Source organism: Dromiciops gliroides, chromosome 4 (assembly GCF_019393635.1).
Source record: "Dromiciops gliroides isolate mDroGli1 chromosome 4, mDroGli1.pri, whole genome shotgun sequence".
Classification (NCBI taxonomy): Eukaryota; Metazoa; Chordata; class Mammalia; order Microbiotheria; family Microbiotheriidae; genus Dromiciops; species Dromiciops gliroides.
Genome location: NC_057864.1, coordinates 246363966 through 246378093, shown reverse-complemented (window position 1 = coordinate 246378093; position 14128 = coordinate 246363966). Strand labels below are relative to the sequence as shown.

The 14128-nt window shown below is 40.3% G+C and overlaps 1 protein-coding gene across 1 annotated transcript in view; it reads right to left on the bottom strand.

Annotated features, from left to right (window-relative positions):
• MAPK14 (mitogen-activated protein kinase 14) overlaps positions 1–13723 on the bottom strand; it is a 98322-nt gene extending 84599 nt beyond the window's left edge. The window contains 1 exon segment of the mRNA XM_044003390.1: positions 13089–13723. Coding sequence (XP_043859325.1) covers positions 13089–13204 — 116 coding nt within the window. The 5' untranslated portion in view covers positions 13205–13723.
• Between the last annotated feature and the right edge of the window lie 405 nt (positions 13724–14128).

The window sequence follows — 14128 nt, the reverse complement described above, 5'->3', positions numbered from 1 at the left end:
CCTTTACTAAACACTTGGGTTTAACCAGGGATGCCAAAACAAAACAAAACCAAACCCAAACCTTATTGAGAATAGTCCAGTGCTCTTTTTAAAGAAATAACTCAACATTTGTTAAATATCTATCACATGTAAGATATTTTTCCAACTTGTATTTTGTCACATGGACTAATCAAGAAATACCTTTTTGATGGGCAGTACTGAATTACACTTGGCAATACTGTGGACCCAATGACAACGTACCTAAAGCCCAAGTTTTAGGTCCTAGGGGAAAAGGCGTAATTTATAATAATTACTCAAAATTAACATGTTCAGGGTCTAAAGTTAAGCAAACAGCAGGCCTACGAGAAATAAACATTCACTCGTGACCTTTTTGTTATGTTGTCATGGGAATCTATGTTTGCAAGGGAACTGAGAGTTATTTGCTGCAAACAGATGATGGTGTTCTTAGTCTAGTGATTAAGGAAGCAGAAAAAGGAGTCTGGTTTGCCTGGGAATGAGGGATGGCCGTGGTAAAAGAAAGGAGAACAACTCAAATTTGAGAGGTTTTTGAGGGATAATATATTTTTAAATCTAAAAGATCTTTTTTAATTTTTAAATTAGCAGAGTGAAAAACTCTCTGGGGCAACAAAGATACAGCAACCAGGTTAGAATGCTCTGTTCTCTTTTTTTCATCATCACATATAGTCAAGAAGTCTACAACAGGATGGTGGAGTGGAACAAACACCAGACGAGTAGTCAGAAAACTCAGGTCTGAGTCGCAGCTCTGCTACCTATAAGCTGTTACTTTAAAAGTCTGAGTTTCTTTCTTTGTCTGTAACATGGAGATAAAACATCATCCTAACTCTCTTACAAGGCAAATAAAATAATATGTATGAAAGTGTTTTGTGTGAGGTATAAAGTGCTACATAAATGTAAGTTATTATTGTTAGAAGAGAAATGAGTAGAAATAAACATATTCAAAGATCACTGGTGTAAAGAGTACACAGAATAAGAGCTAAGGTGGAAAAGCAGAGTTAAGTAGGATAGAGGACACTGTCATGCTTATATATTGGGGGGGGGGGGCGGGAAATGACTAGAGGCCTAGAAGCAGCCAAAAGATTGCTCAACTGACTTTTTTGGGGGGGGGCACAGGGCAATGAGGGTTAAGTGGCTTGCCCAGGGTCACACAACTCGTAAGTGTTAAGTGTAAGTGTAACATATAAACTGGAGATGGCCCCAGTTGTTTAAGGCACTTGGGGTTAAGTGATTTGCCCAGGATCACACAGGTAGTAAATGTCTGAGGTGAGATTTGAACTCAGGTCCTCCTGAAACCAGGGCCAGTGCTTTATCCACTGCACCACCTAGCTGCCCCTCAACTGACATTTAAAGTCTTTTCTTTTGTAAACAGCCCCTGGGCTAATCTAGAAATTCCACCCATCACCTAGCTTCCTTTCTTCTAGCTTCTACTAAAACCTAGAAAAGACAAATTAACCATTAATGCCAGCACAGGAGCTGGCCCACAAAGGAGGGAAGACTTGGGCAAGATCTGAAGATCCAATGAAGCCAAGTGGTGCTAAGCAAGCATGTCGAGGCTGGGAAGCAAAAGATAAAAGCCGGGTGGAAAAGGAACAGAAAAGAAAGCAGCCAAACTAAGACCATTATTTCACCTTCAGGAATGCACTTACAAAGGTAAAGTGATGGTTTAAAGTTACTCTAGAGCAGTGGGGCAGCTAGCAGCAGTGGATAGAGCGCTGGCCCTGAATTCAAGAAGACCTGAGTTCAAATTTCACCTCAGACATTTACTACCTATGTGATCCTGGGCAAATCACTTAACCCCAATTGCCTTAAACAACTGGGGCCATCTCCAGTCATATGTTGCCACTGGACCCACGTGACTCTGAAGGAGAGAATGAGGTTGGTGACTCTTCCCTGCCCTCCCTTAAATCCAATTCACTGCAAGTCATGATTCACCTCCTGAGATGAAGGACAAACAACAGCAGAATAGTTGTCCCACTTTGAAGAGTTAAGCTGGGGCAAATTTGTCACATATTTAAGCTTTCTATCCTCATTCTCTAACTCTTCCTTTCCTGTTGTAAACACTTAAACATCAGGGTAAAGAGCTAGGTTCAGTGGACAAAATTATGGGCCTAGAGTCTGGAAGACGTAAATTCAAATTCAGTTTTGTTAATTTAGTAGTGTAAGGATTGGAATGATGCTACCTGCTGGAGACTTACTGTAGGAAAGCTCCACCATGAGAAGGCCTCTAAGGGCAAGGCCATGTGGCTTTTCTTTGGCATCAGGAAGTGGCGTTTGCTTGTGGGAGGAAGAAGGGTTGAGGCTCACGCTCTGGTTCTCTTTTGCCAGGATTCTTGTGGAGAGTGGAACAGAACTGTAGATCCCAGAGATAGATAGATGAATCTAGGTCTTTCTTTCTCTCTTTACCAAATTCTTATTCTCCTTAATAAATGTTTAAAAGTCTAAACTCTTGCTAAAGCTTATAATTTATTGGCTACCACTCATTAGATTTTAGATAGTATAGCTAGAATTTTAGCCCCTTATAGATGGCTGACCACTAAGAAGAAAGCTGAATCTCCATCTTCTGATCTTCTGGTTGGGTAAGAAATCTCCCCTACCCTGTCCTTTTAAATCCGAAGTACTGCTAAGTATCGGCTGTTTTCACTTTAAATTTTCAAATGGATCTTTTAAACTCCCTAAGTACCCTGTTCCCAATTTTAGTCTGTTTAACCAGACAAATGGGGGAATAAGATCATGTTAATGCTTTGTTTTTGTGGATTTTCTATTTTTATTCACACAAGAGAATATAAATATCTCCCCCTTTCCCAACCATGCCTTTTCAGAGAAACCTCTGACTCCTGCATTTTTTTTCAAATTCTAATGCTAAGAGGTTCTCTATCCTTATAAAGCATCTGTATTATGAAAGGACCAACAGACAATATAGAGGGGTTAAAGAAGACAAACTTAAGCTGAATAAAAATGACAATCATCATATTTCAAGAAGACATATTTTACAGAAATGTAGAAGTAAGCAGCAAGGTATTAATATGAGTATTGGGGATTTTAGATATCAGAATTAAAAGTGTTCTAAATTCACTCAAAGAAATAGTGTCAGTTCAGAGGTTACATAGGATTTCTATGCTATTACATCTACATTTTGAAATTAATGGTATGGATTTATTTTCATAGAAATGCTCATGCTTTTGAGATTGTGTTTTATACTTAGCTTTTTAAAAAAAAAGAATATTTGTAAAAAGCTTTTTATAGTCATGTGATCAAGTTTATATTTTATAATACTCTTATTAATATTAAGTTCATATTCATTTAATTTCCCTAGTTTGAATTTCATTGTCTTTTATTCTTCCATGTGTATTTTCTTCTATTCATTCATCTATCTAATTTTAAAACAATGCAAGATGGTTTTGATTTCATAATACAATGTTAATTCTGGGAGTATTGTGCTTCCATATTCTGAGTTGTTTGTTTTTGTTATTTTTTTCTCTCAACTGATAATTTGATCGAGCTCTATTTCCCTGGCAAATTGGTTGCCATGGCAAATGTAAATTGATTCCAGAAGTATTATTTTTTTTGTTTTGTTTTGTTTTGTTTTAAGTGAGGCAATTGGGGTTAAGTGACTTGCCCAGGGTCACACAGCTAGTAAGTATTAAGTATCTGAGACCGGATTTGAACTCAGGTACTCCTGACTCCAGGGCCGCTATTCTATCCACTGCGCCACCTAGCTGCCCTAGAAGTAGTATTTTTGATAAGCATATTAAAAAAAAACAAAAGAGGGGAACATTTGTAAAAGTTTTCTTTTTTCAAAAAAAAAGTTTTCTTTAAGATTGTGTTTTGTTTTAACTTGTATTTGTATATGTTCTGATTTTTCACAAAAGTAACTGTATACTTAGTAAAAAAAAGGTATTATTTGAAATTATTGCATAATTGTATATTATATTCTGAGTCAAGGTACATTCACATTTTTGCGATCATATTATCCTCAATTTTAAAATCCATATGAGACTTGGATTATGGGAATTTATCATTTAAGACATTAATTGCCTTCATTCTGAGTTATGAGATACCAGTTGGCCAAGATGCTGTCCGATCACAAGAGGAATACATGCAAGAGCAGACATTGAACTATCACATGAGGGGAGACATGCATCAAGTCAAGGTATGGCCAAGGAAACAGCTTTTGACAAATGTTGAGGTTGGTTTCTCTTGGTTTAATTTTTCCCCCCACAATATTATACAGATGGCTGGAAGTATTCATCCCACCCATCTCATTCTACACCTGGCTTCTATGCCCCCTCCCATATGCCTGATGCCATGGACATCTCAATCCCATGCATATGATTAAGTCTGACTCAGTTTCCTCCAATATGTTTGGTGGCATGGACATATATTCCATCCACCTATTTTAAGCCTGGCATACTGCATGGGCAGTATATATTGCTCAAGTGTGGGAATGTTCATACCCCATCATTTCTCTGTTCTTTTATGGTAACCCCCATAATTATCTCAAGTGTCATGATAAATAAAGTATTGGATTTGGCCTTGACATCTGTTACCAATTATATTTGATTTTTAAATTTCTCATAATGGCATGACGATAATTAGGCAGATAATGCAAAAAGTGATGAAACAAAGATAAAAATTATTTTTAAAAATTAATATTACAGCAATTATCTTCTCAATTTACCCTCCACAAGGGGGGGGGACTATAGTAATATTAAGTTTTAGAGAATGTTTCAATTTTTGTTTTATTGTATGTTTCATGTGTAACAACTAAGATTCTGAACTCCCTTAGACATGTTTTTAAGAACTTTCATTGTTTGATTTGATTACTGACAAAGCTATTTTAAAGTTGTGTTAAGCTCAATTTTGTAGGAAATTTTCCTGGCTGATTATCAGCATCCACACATCAACCCCTGAAAAAACTTCCATTCCATGACTACACCCAGAGGACATCTGAGAAAGACTTTCAGAGACTTTAAATGAACAGTTTTGTTTTGTTGTTTTTCTTTTTTTTCCTTCTGTTATTTCCTTCTGTAACATGTACTCTCTGCAGAGGCCCTGCCTTTGCAGGCCAATGTCAAAGCGCCAGTTCATGAGGGACCGCCCCTCTGGACAAAACTTTCCTCTCTCCCTTTTCTATATTGTAATTAACATATTGTTAGTTAACATAGGGTATTATATTCTGTTATTTTTTACTGTTTCATCAAGAAAACCCCCCGTTTCTTGAAGAAACAAAGAGGGGGACTGTAATGATTGGAATGATGCCACCTGCTGGAGACTTACTATAGGAAAGCTCCACCATGAGGAGAAGGCCTCTGAGGGCAAAGCCATGCGGCTTTTCTTTGGCATCGGGAAGTGACGTTTGCTTGTGGGTGGAAGAGGGGGCAAGGCTCACGCTCTGGCTCTCTTTCGCCAGGACTCTTGTGGAGAGTGGAGCAGAACTGTAGCTCCCCAAGATAGACAGATGAATCTAGGTCTTTCTCTCTCTCTTTATCAAATTCTTATTCTCCTTAATAAATGTTTAAAAGTCTAAACTCTTGCTAAAGTTTATAATTTATTGGTGACCACTCATTAGATTTTAGATAGTATAGCTAGAATTTTAGCCCCTTACAGTAGAGAAGTAACCCAGCACAAGTGACTCTGCCTCCCAGAACTGTGATGATAAATAATATGTTTCTATATCACTTTGTGAACTTAAGGAACTTAAAACAAACAAAAACCCAAAACCCCTAGCTATTTATCATCATTATCATCATTGCATCCTTAGTACTAATTCCATTAAGGAATTTGTAGAAGCACTATTTTGAGAAGCTGTAAAAAAATGCAAAATACCTATCTCTGCTAGGAAGGCAAGGGCGTTTTCTACAACTGAACACCTTAAGGAGAAAGAACTTGGAAACATGAAATGCCCTAGAATGCTATTAGGGGACGCTGGAATAGCAAAGAAACAGACACAAAGTAGATGTCCATGAATATTATGGAATATTACTTTGTGTAAGAAATGACCAATAAAGAGTAGAAACATATATGAACTGATACAAAGTGAAGAAAGCAGAGCCAAGAAAACAATATACAGTGACAACAATTTAAAAGTCAAAAGTAAACATTGCAAAATTAAGAAGTACAGCTTAAAAGAGATCTCAGAAGACACTCCCATCCCTTCTCTTTGCAGAGGCAACAGGTCCATAAGTATTGCGAATTGCATATATTTTCAGATTTTTCCAGTGTATTGACCTTTTTTTTTTTTAGATGAGGCAATTGGGGTTAAGTGACTTGCCCAGGGTCATACAGCTAATAAGTGTTACGTGTCTGAGGCCAGATTTGAACTCAGGTCCTCCTGAATCCAGGGCTAGTGCTCTATCCACTGCACCACTTAGCTGCCCCCAGTGTATTGACTTTTTAAGGTCGTGATACTGAGTTATGCTGATTTTTCCCCTTCTTTCTTTTGTTTTGTCTTTTAAAATATTATTTGTTATATGGGATGGCTCTCTGGGAGGGAGAGGGATACTAGCCAAAATTGTGATGATGTTTAAAAAAACTACATCAATAAAGTTTTTAAAAACCAGTACACTGAAGACTTGCTGTGAAATTTATAAACTAGGAGTACACCTTTTAATATCTTTTTGGCATCTTTGAGCCCTTGAGATTCAGGATGAACTATCCTTACATCAAATTCCACAGTATAAGAAGTTGTTGCATCAAGGTTTCAATGTACTTAGAAAGGGTTTCAAAGACAGTCCATTTGCCAACCATTAACAAGCATTTATTCAGTGTTTATTACATGCAGGTATTATGCTAAGCCTGGGGGAGATAAAGAAAAAACAAAAATAGTCCCTGCCCTCGAGGAGCTTACATTTTAAAAGGAGATAACACAGAGGCACATACAAGATACATGCAGATTAGATGGAAGGTAATTTTAGAGAGAAAAGCCCAAGCACCAGGATTAGAGGGTGGGAGAAGGCACCAGAAATGACCTCCTGCAAAAAAAGGTGGCATTAGAGTTGAATCTTTTTTTTTTTTTTTGAGTTGAATCTTAAAGAAGGCAGGGATTCTGGAGTTGAGGATGAAGAGCATTCCAGCCATGGGGAATGGGAACACTGAGGGTTGTGTGAGGAAAGGCAGCTATGCCAGTATGGCTGAAATATAGAGTATTTGGAGAGAAGTAATGTATAGGAACAATGGAAAGATAGGAAGGAGCCAGATTATGAAGAGCTTTAAATAACAGAGGACTTTAGATATGATCCCAGATATCACAGGGAGCCACTGGAGAACACCAAGTGTGTATGTGAAGAAAGGAAAGGGGAAAATGACAGTCAGATCTGCCCTTGAGGAAAATCACTTTGGCAGATGCGTTATTAGTTCTAATGACACATTATAAATGCCCATATTGATGAGATCACAGATCCAGGGGAATATCAGAATATTTTCATCTTCATATAAATATGTACTAAAAATCTTTTAACTCATAGAATTCAGTTTGTAATGTGTAAAGATTATTAGAAAGATTTAGGTCTTTGGACAATAAGTTCCTGTTCTGGCATCAATTTTGAGAGAAGACCAACTTCAGACAGTCATAATACAGGTAACTTGATGAGTAGTAATGATGACCTTTGACTTTTGACTATACTAAAGCCTTTGACTGTGTGGATATCACAACAAATTGTGGCAAGTCCTCAAACAGATGGGAGTACCAGATCATCTTACTTGTCTCCTGAGGAACCTGTATGAAGGTCAAAAAGCAACAGTTAGAACCAACCATGTAACAACTGATTGGTTCAAGATTGGGAAAGGAGTGGATAAGACTGTATATTGTCACCTTATTTATTTAACCCAATGTAGTGTACATCATGTGAAATGTCAGGCTGGACAAAATCAAAAGCTGGAATTAAAGTTCCTGGGAGACCGCAGAAAGTGAAGAATTAAGAAGCCTCTTAATGAGGGTGAAAAAGGAGAATGAAAAAACTGGCTTGAAGCTTAACATTAAAAACAAACAAACAAACAAAAAAACCTGGTCCCATTACTTCCTGGCAAACAGAGGGAGAAGAAATGGAAGCAGTGTCAGATTTTATATTCTCGGGCTCAAAGATCACTGTAGATGGTGACTATAGCCAGGAAATTAAAAGACGCTTGCTCTCTGGAAGGAAAGCTATGGTAAATCTGGACAGCACATTTAACAGCAGAGATATCACCTTGACAACAAAGGTGTGTATAGTCAAAACTACAGATTTTCCAGTCGTAATAAACATTTTTATTTATAGTTTGGGGTTCCAATTTTTATCCCTCTATCTCTCCCTCCCCTCCTTCCTCCCTGAGGTGGTGAGCAATCAGATATGGGTTATACATGTATGATTATGCAAAGTACAGTAGTAATGTAGGGCTGAGAGAATTGGGTTGAGTGCTAGAGAATTGACAGTTTCAAATTGTGAGGCTGAAGACTTTTGAAAGTTCCTTGGACAGCAAGGAGATTGGAATCAATCAATACTCAAAGAAATTAACTCTGACTATTCATTGGAAGGAAAAATACTGAAGCTGAAACTTAAATATTTAATATAATGAGAAGACAGGACTCACAGGAAAAGACTGATGGTGGGAAACATTGAAGGCTAAAGGAGAAGGGGATGGAAAAGGATGAATCTGATAAGTGTCATGGAAGCAATGAACATGAGCTTGCTTGGACAGACTTAGGGAATATAGGGGAGGACAGAAGGGCCTGTAGTAATATGGATCATTAAGAGTTCAACAAGAATGAACGACCAAGCAACCACAAACAGTGATCTGATCCTTTCACTAGCTCTGTGCAAAGCGGCAAGGATGAGACTGGCATGATCCTGTCACAACTGTGTTATAAGGGACCAAGCTTGAGATCAGCAACCTCTCTCCCCACAGAGACACATCTTGGGGTCATGCTACACAAGAGATTTAGGAAGTCATATTAAAACTGCTGAGGCCTGGGGGTAGCTAGGTGGTTCGGTAAATAAAGCGCTGGCCCTGGAGTCAGGAGGACCTGAGTTCAAATCTGGCCTCATACACTTGACACTTACTAGCTGTGTGACCCTGGGCAAGTCACTTAACCCCTCACTGCCCCAGAAAAAAACAAACAAAAAACCGCTGAGGCCCAACTGTTGAAGCTCCAGAATGGTTCCTAACCGGTATAACAGCCATAACCACAGTACCACTGAGAAGCCATCCCCCTATCCTCTCCCTAAGGGGTAAGAAAAAGGAGAAAGAAGAGAGGAAGAAGAGGGAAGGGGGAAAGAGGGAGGGCAGAGCAACACACATATAAAAGGCATAGGGGGGAAGGAAGTGTCTCAAGAACCTGAATACTTTCTGCCCAGGCCCCACAGATGTGACTTGAGCATACACAGCAATAGGGAGGCAGTCTTTTGACTAGGTTTGAATAAAAGCTTTGACCTGTCACCTGTGTAACATGGGACAAGTCCCTTAACCTCTCTGGGCCTCAGTGTGCTCATTTGCAAAGTAAAAGGGTTGTATGAGATGATCATTAAGGTCCCTTCCAGTTCTCTATCTATAATGTATGAATTCATATTTTAAAACACTGATGACATTATCAGCTCAAAATTTTTATAGAATTTCACTTTACACACAACATGGTTGACCTGTACTGTATCTATTACAATAGAAGAAGGGATACCTTAGAGGTATCCTACCTAGGTAACTACAACCTAGGTAAAACACATTTGCCACTTATGCCTTACTACCACCAACCAAACCCATAATCTTGCTCCAGCATCTTTCCATTGGCCACAAAGAGAACAGGGTAAGAACATGTATGTTAATCACCACAAGTTCATCAAGTCTATTGGAAAAAATTCAAAATACACCTCCTGCCACTTGATGTTGGATCACCAACATGAAATATTTATACAAAAACTAACATATCATGACTGAACAGCCTTCTTTTAGAGATCTGTTCATTGTTTTTCACAAGAATTTTGATTATGCTCTATGCTAAATATTTGTATAACATTATCCTTCTAGTGATCTCAAAGTGCTCTTTCAACTACCAATCCTATTTTACACACAGGAGGTGTCATGGTTCCTGCTGCCTCTACATTAAATGGCTTATCAGTCTCAATTATACCACAAAAGATCTGAAAAGCTGTGCAGTAAAGGAAAGGAATTTAAGTTCCTGTTTATATTTCCTTAAATTCACCACAAAGATTCTCCCCTTCTGTCCCAAAACCACAAAATCAATGCTTTGCAACAACACATTCTTCACAATTTTGCTTCATTTCCCCTTACAGACAATGCATAAAGTTCCTTAAAATGGCAAGTCAGTCCCCTTAACTTTCAAAATGAAAATATCTCTGCAAAACCCCAAACAAAATTCTGATTTCTGAGTTTGATTCCTTGATCACAGGTTGCTGTGACCTTTTTTTTATACGAAGAAATCTTTTTTCTAAAAAACCCGCAATGTGACTAAAAAGTAATCAAACAAACAAAAAAACCCCGTCATTCAACAATTTTATGCATTCATATAAACCTTCAATGTATAGTCACCTAGGGAAGCTACAGTTATTCCAATGTTTCTGCCACTGCTAAAAACATTATGCAAGATCCTTTTTTCAAACTGCCTTTAGAACCAATTTCAGAACCACAAAAATGTCTCAATGCTTTATATAGAGAGCTTTTGGATGAAAAAAACAGTACCTTCAAGTATGATCACCTATATTACTGACCAGAAACCTGTCTACAAATGAAAAAGTTGTAGTTAGCAGCCTCAAACAGGAGAAAATTTGCTACAACTTAAAAGAACATATTTTGATGGATAATTCCAAAAGAAGAGCTCCAAATATGTTGCAAGAGTCTTAGGCATACAAACTATGAAGGTTTTGAAGAGCCTGCTCCCAAACTCTTTAAATGTAGAAGTTTTAGTCACTTTATTTTAAAGGCATAGCTCATAAATTAAACTCATCAAAAGCTGTAGTAGTTAACACCAAACCTAACAATACACTCATAGATTTACTATTCTCACACTGTCATTAGAGAGTATGTCACTGCACAGTTTACTTCATGCAGACCTGTTAATGTTCAGAAAATAAATTGTACATTCAAGAAGAAATTTATCAGGTAGATTCTTTGGGTCAACTCAACTAGGTCATTTTGCATAAAATCACTCAACTAATAAATAATCTTGGGTTGGAAACAAAAATCAAACTCATTAAGACTGATTTACTTGAGTTGGACCAAATGATCCAATAAAGAAAGTCACACAGAAAAACTGAAAATGAACAATATAGACAAGTTTTCAGAAAATTGTTTCAATCCAGTTGCTTTATAATGAAAAATTTCATTTGGAAAGAATGGAAAAAAGATGTAGAGTATGGTACAATCTGCTACACATATTAAACAGCTTGAGTTTAAAAATGCAATATGATCTGTTGTTGGATGCAATTGCACAATCTAAGTTTCAGAGCAAATTCTACCAAACAGGAAATTCATGATGTGACTCTAAGGAGCACAGGAATCATGTTGAAGGAGTATGCCAAAGATGAACATTTCCTAAAAACAAATTATTTGGCAAGTATGAAATTGTTTTACAAACAATTTTAAAAGCATACATGCACACAACAACACTAAAAAAAGTTGTAGCCATCCCTTATTTATTTCCAGGCCAAGAATTTTCACAAATTTTGACAAATCTAAAGTTTACAATTCATCATATGACATAATATATGGCCTTTCATTGGCTAAATATATATTAAACTGAAAGATATTTGAAGAACAGAATGTACTACGTTGTGAAATAGTGAGCTATAAAGCGAATTGTTCAAACTGATACAGAATGCACATTTGTTAGGAATATTGCAGGAGTTTTGCTTTTGGTGGAAGGCTGAACTAGACAATTTCAAAAGTCCCTTTCACTTCTAAGAATCCAAATTACAAAATTTAAGAATGCTACATAAGGAATTGTTATGGTAACATACTTTCTACAAACTTACAATTCATCAGAGCCAATGACCTCTTTCAGACTTCTCCATTTTCTTGTTTTCCTGATGCAAACCATTCTGCACCTGTTTTCTTAGCAGTAAATGTGGATAGTTCTGTGTACACTAGTAACTGCACCATGGGATTGAATTTATACAATACACTTGGTAAAGTGAATTGAATATTATCCCAATTGTGCAAAAATATAACTCCTGTCACTGTGAATGACCATTTTTCATCTTCAGGATGTCACACCAGGCCCATTTTCCAGGAGTCCAATGAAAATGTTTTGTCAAGAACTTTGCAATACTTGCAATTAAAAAATGCTAAAATGCATGCAATTATCCCATGGAACTCTGAAATTACAATTGCCTTCTTTCCATTACAAAGAAAAAAAATTAGCTTCCAACCAGCTGAGGTTGCAGTCAACATTAAAAACTGACAGACTTGCAGAGGTATATTCAAAATTTCAACCACAAAGGGTTGCAAATAAGTGAAATTTCGTAAAATATGTCTCCTTCTGAAAACTGGATTTATTTGATCAACAGATTGTTTGCAAAAAGACCAGATTCCCCCACCCCCCACCCCATTAGGCACAAACCCCAGCGGGGTTTGCTACTCCAAAACAACGTCTTACTAATTCTCCCATTCTTAGGCTGCTTCCCCAGGTTTGGCCTGTCTGTAACCCTTGCCAGATCTGACACAGTGCGGGGGCGGGTGGGGAACGGGCACGGACACCCGCTGAAGCTGGAAAAGATCAGTAAAGACCCGAGCTTGCATTCCGCTGGTGGGACTTCCTCAATAAGTTGACCTCCCATTCCCATCTTCCCCGAAGCCCCACGGGGCTGGGGGTTGAATCGAGAGAGTACCCTCGAGCAGACGAGCCGGGCCGTCTGGTAACCAACCTACTAGTGCAAATTGCTCTACGTACGTGCAAACCAGTTGTCATAACCTTGCTCGGCTGTGCAAGAAGGGGCACGAAAGTGTAGAGGAGAGGGTAGACAGGAGAGAGCAGTGCCCTATCGGGGTGGGGGTGGGAATTCCTGCCGCTTGGTTGCATCCCTGAGCTCCCGGGAGGCAAGCTGGAAACTCCGGCTCCGTCCCACCCTCCAGCTCGGGATACTCACCACACGGATCCATAGGCTCCCGAGCCTACCGGGGACAGGTTCTGGTAGCGCTCGGGCACCTCCCAGATGGTCTTGTTCAGCTCCTGCCGGTAGAACTTAGGCCTCTCCTGAGACATCTTCCACCGACGGCTGCAGCTAAGGGGAGGCGGCCCAGTGGGAGCCAGCCAGTGCCTCCGCCCGCCCGTCCGGGCCGGGGCCCCCAGTAACTCCCCGGCGATCCGCAGGTGCTGCAGCCGCGACGGCCCAGCCGATCCCCTCTCCTGCAATCGCTGTCAGCTGGGGGCGCGCGGCGACTCTGCCCACCCCCGGGGGCCCTGGGCACGGGCAAGGGTGGCTTCCTGCACAGGGGCCCCGGGACTGCGCCCGCCTTGCTGCTGCTTCCCTCCACGACCCGCAGGCGGACGGGGGGGATGGGGGAGGCGGGTTGGAGGGGGGTGACGAAAGGGCCGGTTTCTCCTCCTGGCGGTGGCAGCTGCAGCAGCGGCGGCAGCTCAGCCTCCGACGGCAGCTACCGCGCCAGTTGCTGCTACAGGGCCAGGAATACTGCGAGCCCCTCCCCTCCCCCCCCTCCCCGCAGACGAGACCTCCTGGACGTGGTATCGCGAGAGCCTAGCGCGAGGTGGGTCGAAGGGAGGTTCTCCGCGAACCCAGATTTTACCCAATATGGAACCTGCTAGCGCAGGGGACCCGGGGAAAGCAAGGAATGGCGAAGGGGGTGGTGGAGGGGAAAGGGGAGGAGGAGCAGGAGGAGGCGGAGGCGGTGTGTTCTCGCGAGAAGCAGCTCGCGGACGCTTCTGTGTCCCTTCCCGGAGTCCGAGACTTATTTCTTGGCCGGGCGGGAATGAGAGTAGACGAGGTCCCTGGCGCAGCGGGCCGGGCGTTTTGGGGAGAAGGCTACTGGCCCTTCCGGTGTACGTTTATTGATGGGCCTCGATCCCCGCCGGGCTGCCTATGCAGGTGTTTGGAGAGGGAGAAACGCGCGGCCCCGTCGCCCCGCCTCTGCCGGGACAAACCGCGGGCCTCGGTACAAGTTGACCGGC